At 39.5% G+C, this 22706-nt stretch overlaps 1 protein-coding gene across 4 annotated transcripts in view; it reads right to left on the bottom strand.

Annotated features, from left to right (window-relative positions):
- PPP2R5E (protein phosphatase 2 regulatory subunit B'epsilon) overlaps window positions 1-16556 on the bottom strand; it is a 193611-nt gene extending 177055 nt beyond the window's left edge. For 2 of the 4 annotated variants that reach the window (XM_058293307.2, XM_058293306.2), the window contains exons 1-2: window positions 15942-16098; window positions 13624-13787 (exon numbers count right to left, since the gene is read on the bottom strand). In XM_058293307.2, coding sequence (XP_058149290.1) covers window positions 13624-13780 — 157 coding nt within the window. In that variant the 5' untranslated portion in view covers window positions 13781-13787; window positions 15942-16098. Of the gene's footprint in view, window positions 1-13623; window positions 13788-15941 lie in introns of all 4 variants that reach the window. The other 2 variants (XM_058293304.2, XM_058293303.2) reach the window with 2 other exon arrangements.
- Between the last annotated feature and the right edge of the window lie 6150 nt (window positions 16557-22706).

Raw genomic sequence — 22706 nt, 5'->3', positions numbered from 1 at the left:
TTTTGAAGAGAAAATATTTTTTTTAATATTGTACAATTCATGTTTATTGTGGGAAAATTGGTAATATGTTTTTAAAAGTAAGCAATGATTAAATGATTTGTTTTCAAAGACACTTCAGTTATCAACAAGTTACCATGCCAAGAGAACTTTCTGAAATTCCTATTTTAACAATAAAACTATCTCACAATACTCTTCTATCAAAAATGCTAGTGATCACCATATAGAACCAAAATAGAACCAATAAGTGATACAAGAATATATACATTTCAGAGGAAAGAAAATATTATTCCTTTTGGCTAGGAAAAGGGTTTATGAACAATTTATATATCCTGTGGTTGTATATTTGTGGATGTGTACAAATGTCCTCAGGATCAGTGATCTGCCCCTCCTCAACATAAACAGCCCCATCTAGTCATGACCTCCAGCTACACTAACCTTTTTTTTTTTTAAGATTTACTTTATTCATTTATTTCTCCCCACCCCCTCACTGTTCATACTTGCTGTGTCTGTTCGTCTTGTTTCTTTTCGGGAGGCACCAGGAACCAAACCTGGGACCTCCAATGTGGGAGAGAAGTGCCTAATCACTTGAGCCACCTCCGTCCCTGCTTTGTTGTGTCTCTCATGTTTTTCTTCTTGTGCCTCTTGTGTCATCATTTTGCGTCAGCTTGCTATGCCTGCCTGTCGCATCAGCTTGCTGTTGCTCATCTTCTTTTAGGGGACACCAGGAACCTCCGCTCCCTGCTTTGTTGTGTCTCTCATTATGTTTTTTTCTTCTTGTGTCTCTTATTGCATTATCTTGTTGCAACAGCTTGCCATGCCTGTCTGTCGCACCAGTTCACTATCTTCTTTAGGAGTGAACCAAGGACCTCCCACATGGTAGGCAGGAGCCCAATCACTGGAGCCACACCTGCCTTCCTACAATGACCTTTTAAGAAGAACCTCATCAACATTCCTCCCAGCTTTTATATCTCAACTTGAACATCACTTCCTCAGAGAAGCCGCCCCTGAATTAGCACCGGATTTGTCCAATAGTACTTACCACAGTTGGAATTCTTTGTTTATTTGATTAATATCTATCTCCCTGAGGGAAAAGCAGAGATCATTCCTGTTTTGCTCATCATTGTGTTCCCAGGGCAATACCTATACAAGATATTGCCCAATAGGAATTTATTGATGAATAAATGAATTGAATTGAACTACACAGCTAATTGGAACAATTATAAAAATAAGAATGTAAGACTGATTTAGCCAGATCATATGCAGGTTCCTTTCATAGACCTTTGCTTTATACTCTGAAAAGTGTTTGTACACAATTTATTTCATTCAAGCCACAATTCAACAGTGTAAGAACAGGGCTTATCCACTAGCCCCAGGTGTATCTAAAATATTTACCATTTCTAGAACAGTCCACCAAACCATAAAAGCCTAAATATATTTCAGTTAGTTGAAAAGGCTTTCACAATGTTAAGAAATATAAATCTAAATACAATAAAAGATAGCGCTATCAAATGTCCTTAGGAATAACTAACCCTGGGTAGTGGTGAAGTGCTAAGTTTTCCCCATAGCCAGAGGTTAACCTTTTATGCCAGGGTTCCTCAAACCAGAAACCTTCAGGCAGATCATCCCCAAGATCCAGTCACACCCCATTTTGAGGTTGTTGAGTTTACAACTTCATCTTAACTATTTTTGATTAATATAACTTTAAGTTTTCTTGAAATAAGCAGTATTTCTAGTTGACTCTGGTCTATGTTAAGAATACCAACTAGTTATATTGAGATGGAGTTCAAGAGGCAAATATTGATAGATGCACGGGACACTGGAGAGAACAGAGAGTCTGGAAACTTCCTTTTACTTTAATAATCCATTGTGTAAATATATTTTCAAGTCATTTGACTTTTGCTTAAAAATTTGGGAAAACTACTGGTCCTCTTGACCAACGTTGCATGGATATCTTTCTAAAAAGTTAATTTGGCAAGCAAAGCTTGAAATAACCTTCTGACCCTCCAAAAAATTTAATTATTGCTTTAAATGTCTGTAACTTCAAAATAGCCATTCATTGGGAAGCGGACCTGGCCCAGTGGTTAGGGCGTCCGCCTACCACATGGGAGGTCCGTGGTTCAAACCCTGGGCCTCCCTGACCCGTGTGGAGCTGGCCCATGCGCAGTGCTGATGCGCGCAAGGACTGCCGTGCCACGGCGGGGTGTCCCTCGCATAGGGGAGCCCCACCCGCAAGGAGTGCACCCCGTAAGGAGAGCCCCCAGTGCGAAAGAAAGTGCAGCCTGCCTAGGGGTGGCGCTACCCACACGGAGCGCTAACACAACAAGATGACACAACAAAAAGAAACACAGATTCCGATGCCGCTGACGAAAACAGAAGCGGACAAGGAAGAAGACGCAGCAGATGGACACAGAGAACAGACAACCGGGGGGGGGGGGGGGGAATAAATAAATAAAATCTTAAAAAAAAAAAATAGCCATTCATTAAAATATAAAAATAATAGATTGCCTATAATGTGCAAGGAACTACACTGCTAACATAAAATAGCTTCTTAGGAGCTTAAACCCACTCTGAATTCTCACAGGTATGGTGGAGGCATATCTCTTGCCATTTCCAAATATTGTCTTCTGGGGGCACTTTGGTAAAAGGCTAATCCCAAAGCTCATATCTTCCTTATTAGAAAATGGTACTTTTCCAAAAATGGTGCCCAATTTTCTCCACGTTCTTTTTAATATTTTAACATTTTATTTTGTATAGTGTACCAGGCACAAGGAATCCAGAATTAATGAAACTAAAATTTAAGATTACCATAGATGAAGTCTTTCATTGTACCTACATAACAGATGAACTTTTGCCAGATCTCTTCCCCCACAACACTGTGTATTCTGAAACAAGAGCCAGATCCACATGACTGACTCAAAGACAGCTCAATGGCAAACAGAAGGATAGGGAACAAATACTTATTAAGAAACTGACCACAGGTTATCCAGTTTACCCATATTATCTCACCCCCCACAACCATCTTGGGAGGTATGAGCCTAGTTTACAAAAGTAGAAACTGAAGTCTTGAAGAGGCTAAACCACTTACCTCAGTTCACAAAGCTAGGATTGTAGCCTAGATTTGAACACAAGGTCTTTCCTACTACAAGTTAGTTCCCAAGAAAACAGAATGATGAGCATTAAAGGATACTACTGCAGGAATGCCACTACAGTTAACCAAACCTTTACTACCTTGCCACTGACATGCCTTTACCATGACAGTGTTTCAGTCCAACAGGGGGTCCAACAGTCTCTTCTTCCTGCCTACATTATAAAGCACCCAGCTACCCTTCCTGTCTTGTATCCTGGCTGCAATGACTGATCTTCCCAAGGAGCCCCAAGTTAGCAACCTGCGGTTCCACCATGACTACTCCCCAATCACCACCCACAGTGCTGCTGCTGGCCTGGCTGCCCCCTGACCCCCACCAGACCCCAACCCCTTCTCTTCTCCACATTTCCTTCTCATCTTCAGTCTCCTAGCAATTTTAGGAGTTCTTGTAAAGAGGCAGTAAGATGCTATACTTACTACATCATTCCAGCACAGCAGGAGCAAGAGCACTGGTAGCTCCAGTTCTCACCTGTGTTCACTTACTGCTAATGTACATAATGGAAAAGGCAAAAGCTTGAAAGCCAGACATGCTGGGGGTCCCAGCTCTCTCTGCAGGATTTGAGCAAGTTACTTGACCCTTGGTTAGCAGCAAACATCCCTTGCTCTTGGTAGTGTTGGGAGTTTTAAATGACACTGAGTTACACTGGCAGGCACATAACAGAATCATCAGATATTGCTCCTCTCCTTCACTAGTTGTGAAATCATTTCTTCACCAGCAAAGGAAAACTGAGGAGTTTCTCCTTCCAACTTCTTCTAGGGCCACAGCTGTTCCAGAAAAAAAAATGCTTTTCTGCAGGTAAACTTGATTTTACCATTGGTAATCCTATTAACCCAGTTTAATTTTTCAAATGATACTGATCAAAAATTTCAAAACAACCATCCTGGAGTCATACAGTAACTTCTAGCTTTAAACATCTTTTAAAAATTGTTTGGTATCAAAAAGAATTAAAAATTGGGAGAGCAGGAGAAGAAACTTATTGTCATAAGATCTCTCTTCTACAGGGAGGGATTATGTAACAAAAACTTCCTCTCAGCTCTGAATGAAAAACCTGGTACCCAATATCCAACACACCAGTTAGTTTTAGGGGAAACTCTTTTGAAAGTTTGAGGAGAGCTCTTAACATTTTGCCCAGAAAAACGTCAATCTATACAAAGCACGAAAGACTGCCTGGAACTTCAAGAGGATCAAGGGCCCTCTGAAACCCACCCAACTACAACATGACCAAGAACCATCTGTGATACTACTTAGGACAGCAAAATTCTCCATTCATATTATGTTCCTTTAAGGTACAGTAAATTCAAAAGGAAAACATTTACTCATTCAACTCTGTTTCTCTCTCTGGCTTGAAATAAATTGCTACAAAGCAAACACGGTTCAACAATGAAGAGAAACTCGTATTTATGCATCATTTCTTTTTGAAGCAAAATCTTAAAACAAAGCTTTGCTCCACAAGGATGAGCTAAGGGATGTGTGGGAGGGTACGATGATACAAAAATGAAAAATTAGAACATTTTTTCATTTTTTGAAATCATTCTAAATTTCTATGTTTGTGCATGTTTTTAATGCCCATAATATATTTGCATAATAGCACATGTACATAACATATAAACATGTATGCATACAGGGGAATGCTTACTTTTACTGATAAGAATTCACAATCACAAAAAAAGTTAGGAAATTCTGTCCCAATTGACCCCTTCCAAAATAATTTTACCTAACAATAATTTTACCTGTAACTGTGCACAAATGGAATTTTCCCTTGAAAATAATTACATCAGCTATTTTACGTTCTTATTCCTGAAAGAAGTCAGTCTGATGTTAACTGAATAATAATGCTGAGATTGTTCCATAAGAACTAGTTCTCTTTTTTGCTTATTCTAATTCTCACAACTCTATACACTCTATAGTTTTTTTTCAGAAATGGAAATAGTTCGTGTCATGTATTAAAGGAATAAAAATCAACTAAAACACATTGATAAGCATTTTCCAATTTGCAGTTTTTCCTATAATTAAAATAGTTACTATTCTTCAACTCCTACAATGTACCACACATTGGGCTAAACATTTTACCTACTTGAAGTCATTTCATCCTCACACTGGCTCTATGAGATGGGTTCTATTACTCTCCCAGTTTAGATATGAGAAAACCACAGCTTGGAAATCATACAGTCATGAATGGTAGAAGAAGAATTGAAGCTGAGTGTCACCCCAGGGACCTACAGTCTTACCTAAGAGAGGCCACCTGCCTTTCTTCCCTTTTAGAAAATATGCATACATTTTTATATTGTTAAGATGTTCATTACATGCCCAATTCTACAGTAAAATAAAAATGAGATCCCATATTTGTTTTCATAAAATTTTCAAATACACAGGGTAGAAAAATAGTTCTAAGTAGTAAAAGAGAGCATCACCATTTGCAAACAAACCAAAGAACTATTTTAGCCTTTCAAGATGTCTAGGAACTTTACTGTTCTTCTAAGCAACTACAAAATTTAACTAATATTAAGAACTAATATTCTTATAAAATACAAGTTTTATAGATAAGAGAAAATCTCACCATAAAACCCTGCTCTGAAAGTATATCACAGCATTCAGCTATGCCATTTTCTCTTAAGTTATATAAAGAAAGGAAGTCTAGTGACCTAAATAGCTTATAACTCAGTCCCTAAACACCAGCAGAAAAACAGGATTTCCATGTACTTAACTTTTTAACTTCTGCTAAATGAATGCAATGAATCACCCCAAGTAAAAGGAATCACTCAGTACATCACAGATAACATCCACTCCATCCTCATCTCTTCTGTTTTGTAACCTGGAACACGCAGAACTACTAGAGCACAAAGCCACTCTCATGATTTTAAGCGAGCACTCAGCAACTTGATCTTTGAAAGTAAAAAGTCTTTATTAGACAAGTTTATAAGTTTGTGTAAATTATACTTGGAATAAAATTTGCATGGATTGGGTTCTGGATAATTTTTAAATATTTATGAAGGAAAAATAAGTGTCTATACTACTACATATCCTAGATACCAACTAAACATGTTCTTTCATTTATTAACAAGCATTCACTGAGTGCCAACTATGTGCGAGACACTGATCTAGGCCCTAGAGATAAGAGAAACAAGGTCTCTATACCCAAGGAGTCTGTATTCTAATGGGGGAGGGGACTAGATAACATACAAATGAGCAAAGATAAATTAATTTCAAATTATAATAAGTGCAATAAAGGAAACAATAGAAACTTTAAAGACTATTTTTAAAAGTCACCAGAGTGCTTCCTAAGGAGATTTCATCTCAGCTGAAACTTGAAAAATGATACAGAGCCAGAGAAAAGAGTTTCTACGTAGAAAAGGACCATGTTGCCTAATAAAAATTCATTTGACACATCTATATTTATATGCTATGGCTGGGTTACATCCTGGAAAGAACCACATTAAGATTGAATTTTGTTTACAGCTTACAATATTTTATGGTATGGGTCCAATGTATATGTATACACACAGTAGCTAATATGGTATTCAGAAAATAACACAACAATTCTCAATCTTTCAGTCTAAGCCAAAAGCTCTTAGCTATGTGGAGAGCAGAAATGAGAGGGCTAAATCTTTGAGAATCTGAGGAAAGCAATTAACCTCTTCTCAAAACATAAAAATTTTAAAATTTAAAAATTAAAAATTAAAATTAAAAACTGAAACTTTATACACAATTTTAGTAGGTTCATGGAATCTAGAATCCCATCCATGATGCCCACCCCACCCACCCCAACCAGATATCCATGAACACTAAGTTAAGAACTAAGCAGTGGGGAAGTGGACATGGCTCAACTGATGGAGCATCCGCCTACCATATAGAGTGTCAAGGGTTTGATCCTCAGGGCCTCCTAACCCATGTGGTAAACTGGCCCATGAGCAGTGCTGCTGCTGCGATGAAAAAAGCACAACCCGCCCAGGAGTGGCGCCACACACACACAAAGCTAACACAGCAAGATGATGCAACAAAAAAGAGATGCAGTTTCCCAGTGTCGCCTAATAATGCAAGCAGATGCAGAAGAACACACAGCAAATGGACACAGAGAGCAGACAACGGGGGAAAGGGAAGAGAAACAAATAAAATAAATCTTTAAAAAAAAAAGAACTAAGTAGTGATTATCAAACTCAGATGGGATGAAATAGGAAAGGAAGCCGATACCCTACTTTTAAATGAGGAATAAATCAGGAGTGCTTACTCTCAATTTCTTTTGGCCCATCTGAGACTCTTTATGGGAATTTTCGCTATGCTACAGAAGCAAGCTGTTAGGATATATAAAGAAAAAATATTCCTGCCTGAAAGTGAATGAAACATCACTTCACTACAGGTGAGTATAATAAGGGTTCTTAATTTTTTTTGTACCACAACTCCTTTGCTAGTCAGATGAAAACCACGGACCCCTTCACAATAGGTAACAAACAGCAGATAGTTTTATGACAACATCGGAGGTCAGAGAAAATAAAGGTATAAGTTGATTTTTTTCAGTTCAAGCTCATGAACGACCTGAAATCTTTTTATGGGCCCCTTGGGGGTCCATGGACCCCTGGTTAAGAACCCCCAGGGTATAACTTTTCATGTGAGAAAAGGTTGTAGTTTGGCACTTGGTTTTTTGCAAGATCCTTTAATTTCTTCCTAAAAAGAAAAATATCACCACACTGTTTCGAAGGCTGCCAAACTGAACTTAGTGATGTTTTTCCAACTCAAAAGCAGAGGTTATGGTTATTTTTCAAACCATACACACAAAAAATAAATTTAGTTGCCTAAAGAACATGCATCATTAATCCAAGGTACAAACTACATTCGTGGTTCTTAACCTGTTTTACATCAGATACCCCTTTGAGAATCTGAAAATTGCTACAGAATTCTGTCCAAAAATGTACATACACATACAAAATGTGCATATGATTTCAAGTTGCTCACTGCATTTCAAATTCAATCATGGATTTAAGATTCTCTTACCTAACACCCAAGAAAATGATAACTGGTTACTTTTGAGGAAAGGAATTGGGATAACAGTGCTGGGAAGGAGAATCTTTGCTATACTTCCTTTTGCAGTTTTTGAAATTTGAGCCATGTGACTATATTACCTATTCAGAAATGAATGATTTTTTAAAAAGCATTATACTAAATGATGATATACCAATGAAGTAAGTGGAATCGCCAGATGAAGGTGTCCAGAATAGTTATTCTACAAAGTTAATACATTCGCAAATGTTTCTTTGACTTTTTGGCTGAAAAATGTTCATGACTACAAAACCATGCTTATTTAATAAGCTTCAGACAAATTTCCAATTTTGACTTTTTGCTAGGAAGACATAAAAAGTCAAATAATTAATTCCACATTATTTATAGTCTAACTTCTGAAATCCCAGTTAAAGAACAATACCTAGTATTTATTCAATGTGGCACCAACACATCTATTGATTACTGTTATTATCTCCATTTTATTACTAGCTAAGGAAACCAAGACTTTCAGAAGTTAACTAACTCACTTGCCAAAGGCAACACAGGCTAGTGGGTGAGAGAGGCAGGAATCTTGCAGGCAACAAACCCCATGCATTTTTCCCCCATACAACACTGCATCGCAAGATAATGAGGAGGACAGCAAACACCAAAATGGAGGCTATTACTCACTTAAGTGGCCATTCCCACTATAAATAAACTTTAGAGCATTAGTCCATCATAAGAATTTGGAACTATACTGCACATTCCTGCTTTACACTACCCAAAGTGGGTACAGATGAACCAGAAGAAATGGTCTATCCAATAAATAGAAAGAAATAAGACATTTAAAGCTAGTTTTAAATTGGAATATTTTTTTGTTCTTTTTTTATTTATTTTTGTCTCTTTTTATTTGGAATTTTAAAAGTCCTTACCAAGTGTCAACACAAAAGGAAATAAAAATACGTAAGCAGAATCTTAAGCCTATAGTTAAAAACAAATTGACAGACAAACAGTATTTTCAATAGAGGAGTGCAGTAGGAAAAAACACAATGTTACTGATCTAAAGAATCTAACCCCATGAAGAAAAGAGTTTCTTTCTCCTGAATGCCATCTCCAGTCTCACAGTTTGGGGAATATTTAATTCTGAACATACAAAGAACTGCAAATGCCTCAGAAATGTATAATGAATGAATTCTGAGGCTAGAAATTAGGATACCACTTTCATTATAATTCCATTTACATTACAATCCCACTGCAGAGGTAGTATTTTTCAAAAACATTTCATTCAAATCTAAAGTTACAGAATCTTTTAAAGTCAAAGAAAGAAGGAAATAAGGCATGGGAGGATGGGGTAAGGAGTGAACATAAAGCATCTAGCCAGACATTACTACTACATACTGTTCTTAATAAAAACTTATGTGTTTATACATACATGTATTTGCCTAAGTGTTTAGTTTGATTGTGAATACTGAGCAACTTAATTGAATAACTATCAAACTTGCTGCATGTCCTGACATATAGGCAGAAGCAAATCCAAGTCTTTACACTTTCTTATCAAGTACACAAGGAAATAACCATCTACTGGGTGTTAAGCTCAAAAATTTCAGGAGTCACTGAAAACATTTTCAGAAGTAGATAAAGATAGAGAAAATTCAAATGTCTAAATTTGCGAAGTTCCTCCTTCACTTTCATTACAGAACACTGAGGAAAATCCAGGTCACTGTATATCTACATGCTGCTGTAACATCACTGATAAAAAGTTCAAAAAACCACCTATTAGTAAAAGGACAAAACATAAAATTTTTCCTTTACTTTATGTTCAATTCTGCAAGGAAAAAGACTTTTAAAATACTAAGAAATGGGAGCAGAGGTGGCTTACGCCATTGGACACCTCCCTTCTACATGGAAGGTCCAGGTTCAGGTTCCCAATGCCTCCTAAAAGACGACAACAAGCACAAAATGAACAAAAACAGTGAACAGACAAAAGCGCAAACAAGGGGGAGGGTGGATAAATAAAATAAAAATCTAAAAAAATAAAAATAAAATACTAAGAATTAATGCAGCATTATTTATAAGGCTCAGTCAGATATTATGATAAATATAATAAACACTCTGATAATGCATACACATAAAATAAGAGTGATCATTACTGAATTCTCAGTTTCTGCACTTTCAAAAATTACTTTAAAAAGATATTGTAGGGAATGGGCATGGCTCAAGCAGTTGAGCACCCACCTCCCACATGGGAGGTTCCAGGTTTGGTTCCTGGTGCTTCCTAAAGAAAAAACAGACAGACAACAAGCAGACATTGAGCAAAAAACAAAGAGCAGAAAAAGAGCAGACAAGGAGCAAAAACAACAAGCAGATGAGGGCAAACAAGAAAAAAAAAAAAAAAACACGGCGCGCAAGCAGACAAGGGAGCCATGAGGCAGGGGAGGGGATAAGTCGTAAAATTATTAAAAAGATATTACATAATGTTTTATTTATACAATTTCTATTTTCAAACTCCCCTGAAAAAAGACCTTGAGGAAACGTCTTTTACTTTATTCTTTAAGCAACTCATGAAATTCAACTGTGATTCTATTTTACCCAAACAAATTAATTCAAACCTTCTAAGTTAGTTGAAGAAATGCTATAGAAAAAATAAACCAATAACTATCCTCTTTTTCTGGTTTTTCCTGAGTCAATAGGGAAAAAAAATTCTAGGAAAGAAGAGTAGGTATAGCTCAGTGATTGAGTGCCTGCTTCACTGTACAAGGACCCAGGTTAAATTCTGGGTACCTCCTTAAAAAAAATCCTAGGAAAAAAGATCCCTCCTATATTTAGTTTATATTCCATAAATCATTTCCTAAAGTTAGTAGGAAGGCAACACACAAATAAGTTAACCAACTCTAAGGAAACAAATGTCATTTAACAAACTTTATATTCACTACAAAAATCAAGAGCAAATATACATCTGAAGTCTATTTCTGACAGTACTCCCTCATGTTATTTTATAGATGTACACCGAAATCTAATTTATGGACTGTTTTCCAGATTATTTACCCAGCACGTGCTTACTTTACAAGAACCACTTTTAGTTAGTTTGGAATTAGGTATGGGGATACATCTAGTATTATGTGGTCCTGATTCTCTCCAGTTCTCCCATTATATGCAAGTTCATAAAAATCATATTCTTGGAGAGCAGAGTTCTTGGAAATTTTTCAAAACAACCAGACTTCACTTTAAAAAGGAGAAAAGGCACAGGAAATTATTAAAGCATGCACCCAAATTCTCATGCATGCCTTTTTCACTATCCACAAAACAAATGCCCTGGCTATGAGTCATCAGTTAAGTTTAGTTTACATGTTTACCATGAGTTCCAAAAAATTAATGTAGCAATAAAGTTTAAAAATCCTTCTATTCCTAAAAAAGTTTAATCTGCTTCCTCAGAATAAAGTCCTTTGTCAGATATAGATGCTAATGACTATTACATGTCTACTTCAGATTTAATAAGTTACCAAAGAAGCCAACATGCCTCCCAACTTTGTAGTTCCAGCATGGTTAGTTTTATCCCTAACGAGGTTTTCCCTTATCTTTCTTCCAAGGCTTCATAAAGACTATCTTCAATGTTACCAGCAAAATCTTTAGCCAAAATTATTCCCAAAGCTTGTAAGAACTAACAACCTTTACTAACTGGTAGACATTAACTTTATAGTAATCAGAACTCATTTACTTTCTACCAATTTCAAGTCTAAAGGGTAAGAATTTTATTTCTGAATCTCCCTCCCTGTAAAAAAAAAGAAGTCCACATGGGGAAAATATGCCCTAGGTTAAATTTTGAGAACCTTTTCCAATCAATCTTCAGTTTTCTTACCATTTCCAATTGCACAAAACTGTTATAGAAATAAATATGGATTAACAAAATAGCAAACAAGGTTTGTTCCAGATTCGTCTTAGCCACAGAAATGCATTGTCCAGTCCACGTCCCCACTGTATTAAGGAGACAAAAATCCACCTTAAAAGGTAGTTTCCATTAAAACTGTGTTTTCAAACGATGCCTACTCAGAAGCATGAAGCAAATAGAAGAAAATCAAAAGGGACAAAAAGTATCCATACAAATGGTGTTTATGTGTGATGAATCTGGACTCAGATGGGATCTCCCTTCATAAGACTTTCATGCTAATGTGCTGGAGGTGCAGTTAACGTTGGGATTTAAGATATATTTAGGGGATTTGAATCTCTGGACTGACAATGTGATAGCCAGGTCCTGAACCTCAACAGACTCCAGCACCTACAATCTGATTTATTGGACTTACCACACTCAGCTAAGATGGAGTTGAAGAAGGACAATCACCACACCATGGAGCCTAGAGTGATTACAACTGAAAATGGGAGGATTGCATCCAGCATCCATGTGGAATTTGAGCCTCCTCTTGACATAGAGGTGCAATGGACACAACCAATCCAATGTCCACATAGAAGAGGTGGTATTGGATTGAGAAAAGTGGACATGGTGGACGATGGGTATGGGGAAAGGCAGGAAGAGATGAGAGGTGGAGGTGTCTTTGGGACATGGAGCTGCCCTGGATGGTGCTTCAGAGGCAATCACCGGACATTGTAAATCCTCACAGGGCCCACTGGATGGAATGGAGGAGAGTATGGGCCATGATGTGGACCATTGGCTATGAGGTGCAGAGGTGCCCAAAGATGTACTTACCAAATCCAATGGATGTGTCATGATGATGGGAACGAGTGTTGTTGGGGGGGGAGAGGGGGGGTGGGGGAGCGGGGTTGAATGGGACCTCACATATATATTTTTGATGTAATATTATTACAAAGTCAATAAAAAAAAAAAAAAGGGAAAAAAAAAAAGTATCCATACATACAAACAAAAGTAGAAAGGCCTAACTTAGAAAAAACAGTTCTCAGAAAATCTCTTCTCACATAAAAAACTTGCCTTAATTCATTACAAAGTAAAAAGAGGTATTAAACAAATGTGATTATCATATACCCTTTTCAATTTGTACCGTCTAAAAACAAGAATGCAGGAAATCACAACCTGACTACTTTCTCTAGATATCTAAAAACGAGTTATTTTAAACACCTAGTTAATATATTTGTAAGTTAAGTAAATTAATGGTACTATCTCCTTCCACTAAGAACGTACAATTTCCAGTTGTCGTTGTATACAATGTATCCATTTAAGTGTCGAAAAAGTGAAAAGCACAAATGTAGACATTTTAAAGTCTCCCTGGCATCCTGTTTTTCTACTTCTCAATACAAGAGATTCCCCTAATAATAAGTTTCTTTTCATGTGTCTACAGCCATTTAGATCAAATTGAGCCCTTAAAAAGGAGAGTGGGTATCTAGTCACAAAACTTAACTTCAGTGTGTCTGAAGTCTCTCATCCCCTCAACTGAAACACAGAATTTTAAAAGATATTAAACTCTACAAAAAGGAAATTATATATAGATATAAAGAGATCAGTTGATAAAGGAATCCATCATCTGGTCACAAGCCTTACCTTTTAGCAGCGGCAGAGGTGTTAACTCAATAGGCTTGCCTTGAGACCTAAATTGTGAGGAACTTTGTGACCTCTTCTGCCTGGCTTTTCTGACGGACTTCCGAGAAAATCCGTCTACTTTATCCACTGATGGAGGAGTAGTTGGTGCTGAGGACATATCCCTACTGAAAAGAGAGAGGGATCATAAACACATTTCCAAGGTAGAACCATATATGTGAGTAACATGAATTCTAAAATTCCCATGAAAATGGAAATGTATGCTCACGAAAGTAAATAAAATCAAGTAAGACGTCTTACGTCATTTGCAAAATATAAAAATTTGGTGGAAAATGTAAGTATTATAACTATCATGTAAGCAACATCCTAACTCTTAAGTACTATACTATTTCTATTATTATAAACATTAAAGAAGTTAATTTGGATTTGAATAACTCTTCCAAGTCGGCCCATTTTCTAACTGCAAAGCTCATAACCCAATTCCTGAAATAATTTTGGAGCTATTCAGAAGTTGGAAAACTTCCATTAATACATTTTCCCAAGATATTTAATATTATGAATGGGCTCTGGGGTTGAAAATCTTAGAGTACTTCAAGAATCTACACCAATCATCATAGATAGGTGAAATTCACAATTGCTAAAACTATCTAGGCATGACTTTTAATGCAATGTGCTGTGTTAGCCATGATAAACTACACCACACTGGAAATGAGGACAGGCTAGATTACTTTAAATAGAACACATAAAAGACATAATTAAAATCATTTCAGAGAAGTCTTCATTTTGAATGAAGCCATCTTAACTTACTAAAGCTTAATGAACAAAATTATGATAAAATCATGTACCAAAGCTGAACTAAATATATTAATTCACAGACTACTCAGGCATCCAAAGTTGTGTACCCTTGAGGTGTAGATCTTGAAGTTCATCATCAAACACAAAATTTTATTCCATCAAACTGATGGAATTAAAACAATTCTTTTGGATTTTTAACCCTCTCAAACCAACAAAATGAAGGCTATTTCCTAAAAGTACAAGAGTTAAGCTTAATTTTATTCACCAATTTTAAAAGATGCCATCATTTCAATGTCACTTAGACTCGATGCAAGATTAATGGCAGAGTCACGTAAAAATAATGCATACGGGGGGAGATGCTGAAATGCAATTACTCACCTATCATTCCAATTCATAAGAAAAGTGTGGGGTTTTTTTTAACTTCAAAATAAAACAGAGGGAAATTTCTTCCTGAATATGTAATACACTTACCTGGATTACCTGGATTTTGACTAAGTAAAAAAAAAAAAGGAAAGAAAAACCATATGATACTGAGATTTGTAATTTCAAAATCTTGTTTAGTTCCTTTTTTAAAAAAGTTTTTAAAAACTACCTAATTTAACCTTACCATTACAGACTCAAAATATAATTGCAAACTATGAATGGCTACAGAAGATGTAAGATCACTTTAAAATTTCATAATGACTGCATCTGCAAGAAGCTCCACACCATATTTCTGTGTTGTAAATTTAGGGGCCGCTTCTCTAACCTGATATGTGAATTATTTAGATCATTCTAACCGTAACAAAACAAGATGTCTGTAAATCCTGTTCCTCGTCGCTCTTTTTGTCTCTTTATTAATCTCCCATCTTTAAAGACACAAATAGCAATTTTTTAAAAAGAATAATTTGCCCCTAATGCCCGCGGCCCAGAATAAACGTCAAGGATCTCAACCCTAAGGTGCTGCAGAACTAAACGTGCAGTAGCAGCGCGTCCGTGCAAAGCACAGGGAAACTGGTTTCGCCCTGGACCAGGACTCCCGAAGCTTTATCATTCTCTAAGCTATGGGCATGGGGCATTTTCGAGCCTCTGGATAATTCAAATAGGGTAACAGGGAGGGAGAAAGGCAGGTTCGTCTGTAGGGACGCTTACCTACTCCCTTTGCTTCTACGCCCCCACCCCCCACCCCAAGCCGTGGAGAAGATAAACTGCTACAGAATCCTCTTCACTATATCAAAAAAAAAAAAAAAACCTTTCCCCCCGCCCCCGACAGTGGATAAAGGGGGACAAGAATATACCTCCAATCCCGGAAGGTGGAGGAAGGGGGTGGGAGGGGGGAGGAGAAAAGAGTGAAATGAGAGGTATCAGAAGCATTTCCAGATAAATGAGACGAGTGCGACCAGCGCTCCCTCTCCCGCACATCACCCCACCGCACCCCTAGCCCACCGGTGCCAGGCCTTCCCGAAGTCGATGCCCCGCAGGTTCTGCTGGAAAACCGGGAAGAGGAAGGAAAGCGGTGAGCCGCGGAGCTGGAGAGACGAAGTTACCTTGAAGCTTCTGGGGAGGAATCCAAAGATGATCTGTGGTTTCGAGGGGCGGGGGTCGGGCTAGGGGGGCGCAGCGGAGGCGGGCGGCGGGGCCGGGACGTGCCGGGGGAGGTCGGGGCAGCTGCGCGAAGCCCTGGGCGACGGCGGTCCGGCGCGGCGTCCTCGGGTTCCGCGGTGACTGCGCCTGTAGGCCTCACGGCCGGACCTGAACCTCAGCGCTCCGGCGGCGGCGGCCTCACGATCCTCCCCCGCGGGCCCGTCCCATCAAATCGGCACCGACCCCGTTACGGCTCTGCCGGTGGCTCCTCGCTCACATTCCCGGCGGGCGGCGCCTCTGCTCGTTGCCCCGGACTCGGAGGCGGCGGCGGCGGCGGCGACGTGGGGAGGGGGAGGGAGAGAGGAAGCCTGGAGCCGCAGCGGCAGCAGAAGGAGGAAGGAGAAGGAGGACGAGCCGCTAGAGCAGGAACAGCCGCTGCCACAGCCGCCTTTCGGTACCCACGGTGGGTCCCAGTCAATGCCCCTTTCTCTCTCCTATTGTCAATATCACCGGGCGGCTGAGTCCATGGCACTTGCGCAACCGAACCTTCTGGCCAGCAGCGCCCACCTCCCGCTCCCGCCCACTGGGTGCTTCAAACGGGAAGCGAGGCCTCATTGGCCGGGGCCCGCCTTCACTCCCATGCCAGCATGTTTGGGTGAGAGCTGATCTGGGATTGGCGACGGGGCGGAGCCGAGGGAGGGGAGAGTGGGAAGAGAAGAGGCCGAGGATTGGGCCGATGCGTGAGGGACCCGGATGGAGCCTCGATCTGTGGCCCTGCTGCTGTCGCTTCCGCCAGACGGGTGTGTGAACTAAATTGGCTAGTTAACGGCTACAGATAGGCTTGAAAGAAGCTCTTTAAACTCGGGAGGTGAGCGGCTAACAGATGTGTGGGATGAGTTACAGCGTAGTGCGGAGCATTTGGGCGGAGGTCGTCTTCAACCAGAGGATTCTGAAGGCAAGGGTCGGGGAAGCTCCAGTGCCTGAATTCCTCCCGGTTCTGTGGCCGGTGACTCTTTGGGCTCGGCGAGTCCCTGTCAGGACGGGATCCAGGGCTGCGTAGAAAGAAATAAGAGCCCCTGCCTGCGCCTCTGCACTCCAGTTTGTGTAATTGGGCCCTTGAAGCCAGCGGTGAAACTCCCAGCAGTCGTTCTTCAGTGAACTTTGTGGGAGCTCCAGTACCGAAATCCAGGGCTTGGCCAAGGGCTGGGTAATGCTTCGAATTCTCTCCACCTCATCTACTTCCCTAAAGCTCTATTATAAATATCAGCTCCCTGGTGCTCCTGCAAGCCGCGGTAAGGCCAGCGCTCATATAGTTTTATGTCGCCACGTTCTGCAATCCTTTATTCCCATCAACTCTGCGTTGGCCAGTCCACCGCTTGGAACTCGGAGACCCAGCTTCTAACTCTAGGAGATTTTAATTGGCAAGATGGATCCGAAAGAATTTACCCCTAGGCTAGAAGAGTGATGAAAATAGAAGTGTTTGCATCCTTCGAGAACCCTAGGCCAAATGTTGCATTTCCAGAGAATACTCTATTTGCGAGAACACTGCATACGTTTTTGAGAGAGAAAAGAAATACTGCAAATGTCAGAGTACCAATTGTTCAAAACTTGGAAAATGAAAAAAAAAAAATTACCCATAATCCCTCAACGCAGAGATAACCACTGTTAACATTTTGTGTATTTTTTCCAGGTTTTTTTTCTTTTTATGACTTTTTTATATAGTGTGTGTCATACTGTCGCCTAGCTTTTTCTCTCAACATTATATATATTTTCTATACAATTAGGGAGAGAACTATAAATAAATAAAACTTATGCACCATATGTGCAAGTGACAAAAAATTTTGAGTTTCTTTTGTGTTGTTTAACACACAAGTGTTGTAAGTCTCTGTGCACACTCCCAGAAATAGCTCTTGAGTAGAAAAATAATTTTGTGCCATAAAAGATAAAAAATTTTCCTGCATTTAACTGAGATAGGAAACAGGAAGTTGTCTCTCTTAGGAGAGGTAGTCTTCCCCTACTGACTCCACATGATTGACTGCTATGTGGGATAGGCCCCTTTTTGCTCTGATGGAGTTCATCACCCGAGGCCCTGTGAAACTCCCTAGAAGAAAATAGCACTCTAGTTGCTTCCTTCAAGAAACCTACATTTCCACATCTCAATTTCCCCACTCCTTTCTTTTTGGAATCTCAATGTCCCAGCAAGCAAAAATTAAGAGTAAATGCAGAATTAAAACTAAGGAAGATTTTGAAGCCAACTCAATTCCCTTAGCAACAGTTTAACTGTTAAAAAAGTAGTACATGCTTGAAATGTTCACAGCTGTTGCTTAGAACATTTTGCATTTAGTAGAGAGGAGCTTTTGCTTGCAAATTATGGATCTCTATAAGGACAATTCATTTTAAAATCACTTCACTTTTTATAAAATGGCCAAGTGACTGAAATGAATAAGTCTTTTTAAATGGAGACATCCATATTTATGTAAGAAACTTTCCTCTGAAACCAGTGCATCCCAGAAGGTGTGTGCACTCCAGTAATTGTGCAAGGCAATCTATTTGGAATGCATGACAAGAAAATATAAGGACATCTAGGGAAGCAGATGTGGCTCAAGCGATTAAGGTCCCTTGTACCACATAGGAGGTCTCAGGTTCAGTGGGCAGTACCTCCTAAAGAAGACAAGCACAACAACAAGCTGATGTGGCAAGCTTACACAGCAAGAGACACGAGGAAAACAAAATGAGAGACACAACAAAGTAGGGAGCGGAGGTGGCTCAGGTAATTAGGTGCTTTCCTCCCACATTAGAGGTCCCAGGTTTGGTTCCCAGTGCCTCCTGAAAAGAAAACCAGCACACGATAAGCAGAAACAGCAAATGCGAACAATGAGAGGGTGGGGAAAAATAAATAAATCTTTAAAAAATAAGAACATCTGGGAAGCAGATTTGGCTCAACAGAGCGTCCACGGACCACATGGGAGGTCCAGGGTTCAAACCCAGGGCCTTCTTACCTGTGTGATGAGCTGGGCCACATGCAGTGCTGTTGCATGCAAGGAGTGCCATGCCATGCAGGGGTCTCCCCCTTGTAGGGAAGCCCTACGTGCAAGGATTGCACCCATAAGGAGAGCCACACCCAGCACGAAAAAAGTTTAGCCTGTCCAGGAGTGGCGCTACACACACGGAGAGCTGATGCAGCAAGATGACACAACAAAAAGAGACACAGATTCCTGGTGCCATTGACAAGAATATAAGTGGATGCAGAAGCACACACAGCAAATGGACACAGAGAGCAGACAACTGGGGGGAAGGTGGAAAAGGGGAGATAAATAAATCTTTTAAATAAATAAGGACATCTATTTCTGCTTAATTCTAATCTAAAAAGCATTAAGTTCAACTAATATTTTATATACAGAATGAGTGGCCCTGTGCTCAGTCTATGGGCCAATGGTCCCTTGGCCTAGAAAAGCATAGGAGGTGTCTTCTGGGAAAAATGAAAGTTACCTGTTCCCCAGGGTTGGCAGTGGTGATCCACCTGCTTGGTCTCTGTCAACATGTGGCTTATTGCACTTAGTTGCTTCAATTAACTAGATTTACTGATTATATTATCTCAGTTTAATTAAACAAACCCCACAAAATAGGCTTTACAAGAATCTTTTGCAAAGAAACCACAGGAGAACAGCAAGCAAATAGCAGAATTGGTGCTTCTAATATATCTTCAACAGTCACATTTAAAAGTTAAAATGACAATCTAATAAATCCAAACAAATTTTGGTCAAATAAGTATCAAAATCATCAAGATTACTTGAAATGTGAATGTACATCTACTATCATTAAAAACTAAATTTACCCAAAGCATATATTGTCATTGAGCTAATGATTGTAGCATATATATACCATACAATACACACACACACATATTGGAAGAATGAACTCAAAAAATTGTACTGATAGGGATGAGCAAAAAAACTTTGGAGACTGCTACTTTAGATAATACTAAAAGAAATACGTTATAGCCATCTATAGGCCATTATCAAGTGATGAAACACAGTACATTGCTATCAGATGAAGGCATTCACTTTCCAGATATCAAAGCTAAGCTTATCCTGAATCTCCTGGCAGGCTGACGATGTGATGAGACTAGATGACACAAACTATCAAATGGTGGCTAACTGGAGAACTGAAAAAGCGCCAAGATAATAAGCAGAAGCATCATCAAGCTAATTATCAACCGATATACAGAGGAGAAAAAGACCCATGCTGATAAAATAATCAGAGGTAGAGTAGCTTAATTTGGTGTATGGGGTGGGATGGTTGTGTGTTGAAAGAATCAAGAAACAGCTTGAGGCAATAGCTGCTGTCCTAGGATAAACAATAAAAGTATTAATATATGCATAGCTAGTGTAGACAGCGGTCCTTTGATGTCATATTGTTTCTTTGAGCTGCATTCATCGGCACAAGAAACTTTTTTGTGACCTCAGCAGTGACACTTTTGCAGTCACAGTTTGAACATTATAGCTACATTTCAGACTTTTCAAGGGTTATAGTTTATTTGTGACTTTCCTTGTGATTAATGTGTATAATTGTTACTTGAGATTTAAAATATTTAGGTGTTCATGTTACCTACCTAGCAGTTTGAGTTGCAAGCCAGAAATGACTACCACAGGACATTTGCACTCTCCCTAGTAAGAAACCATAAGTCATTGATAGACCAAGACAAGGAAATAGGGAAAAGCTGACACTGATGGGGTAGGAGATTTGGGAATAAAGAGGGAAAGAAGAAAGCCAGGTACAGTGTGCTAAATTTTACATAGAATAAAAAAAAATAATGTACAACAATATTATCTGTAAAATAGTCAATTTGCACAATTAAATGAACTTAAAGCTATACCTAATTACAAGCAAAATGCTGAAAACATGGTCTCTGAAATAAACCTATATACCAAGTAGAATCCCAGCTCTGATATTCAGGAGCTGAGGCAAATTACTCACCCCTCAGAGTCTTGGTTTCCTTGCCTGTAAATAAGCAAACTAACAATTCCTAATTCATAGGATAGTTGAGAGATTTAAATGGGGTTAAATATGACATATGACTGTCATATGGTAACTGCTCAATAAATAATACCTAGTATCATAATCATCCACTTTCTCCCTATATTTTATACTTTTTATCCATCTTGAAACTTTTCTTTACAAAGTTTTCTCTCTTTTTTCCCTCTCAATATATTATTCTGGCATACCCCTCTGTGACAGGAAGAAAACAAGGAGCAGGGAAACCAGAGGCTTGCTTTTCAATCCACTTTCACACTAAATTATAGAATGTGTGTGGGAGCATTCATTAGCAATAGCAGGGATTTGCATTTTACAATATCCCTGTACTTCTGAGAGTAAAAATGGTTATTTAACTTAACATCATTTCAGAGCTTTAACTTCATTTCTAATCTGTACTGTTTAAAAGGGCTTAATATTTTTTTGCTTTAAGCCTACCTTTTTCTCTCCCAGCTGTTACCTCTAGGACAAGAAAAGAGAGCTACGCTAGGACTAAGGTCCTATTTCTAGTACTAGCTCTGCCCTTAATGGTCTAGCCTGGGGGTAATAGATATCTCCTTTCCTTTTCCATTGAGCACCACATGCCTTCCCATTTCAAGTGATACTGGTGGGACCATGGATCAGCACGCTGCTTCCCTCTTTCCTACCCCCAGAGAGGTAGGTACTTGAGGGAATCAATTGGATCTTCCCAAAGATTTGCTCTTTGAATGCTGGGAGAATGAATATCTTTCTTTTTCTTGGATCATAAACTATAAAAATGATGTAAGTTGGAGTTACTTATGACCATTCCCCTATCTCCTCCTCCGTCCTCAAGAAGCCAGTACAGGGAAACGGACTTTGGCCCAGTGGTTAGGGCGTCCGTCTACCACATGGGAGGTCCGCGGTTCAAGCCCCGGGCCTCCTTGACCCGTGTGGAGCTGGCACAAGCGCAGTACTGATGCGCGAAAGGAGTGCCCTGCCACGCAGGGGTGTCCCCTGCGTAGGGGAGCCCCACACGCAAGGAGTGCACCCCGTAAGGAGAGCCGCCCAGCGCGAAGGAGGGAGCAGCCTGCCCAGGAATGGCGCCGCCCAGCGAAGGAGGGAGCAGCCTGCCCAGGAATGGCGCCGCCCACACTTCCCGTGCCGCTGACGACAACAGAAGCGGACAAAGAAACAAGACGCAGCAAAAAGACACAGAAAACAGACAACCGGGGGAGGGGAATTAAATAAATAAAAATAAATCTTTAAAAAAAAAAAAAAAAAAGAAGCCAGTACAGACAGAGAAACTTTGGTCAATGCCAAGTTCCAACAATATGAATGGAATTGTTGGAGTCAGCTATGCCTGAAGATAGTTTTCTGTTATATGTCAATAAATTTCCCTTTTTGTTTAAACTATTTTTGAGTTGGATTTTTTTTAAAGATTTATTTTATTTATTTCTCTCCCCCTCCCCCCATTGTCACTCTCTGCATCCATTCACTGTGGATTTTTCTGCATCTGCCTGTATTATCAGTTGGCACTGGGAAACTGCATCTCTTTTTTGTTGCGTCATCTTGCTGTGTCAGCTCTCCGTGTGTGCAGTACCACTCCTGGGAGGGTTGTGCTTTTTTTTTTCACGCGGGGCTCACTCCTTGCACACAGGGCTCCCCTATGCGGGGCAGCCCTGCATGGCAGGGCACTCCTTGCACACAGTAGCACTAGGATGGGCCAGCTCACC

This window comes from Dasypus novemcinctus, chromosome 3 (genome assembly GCF_030445035.2).
Source record: "Dasypus novemcinctus isolate mDasNov1 chromosome 3, mDasNov1.1.hap2, whole genome shotgun sequence".
NCBI lineage: Eukaryota > Metazoa > Chordata > Mammalia > Cingulata > Dasypodidae > Dasypus > Dasypus novemcinctus.
The sequence above is the reverse complement of the archived record's forward strand: the minus strand, read 5'-3'. Positions and strand labels throughout refer to the sequence as shown.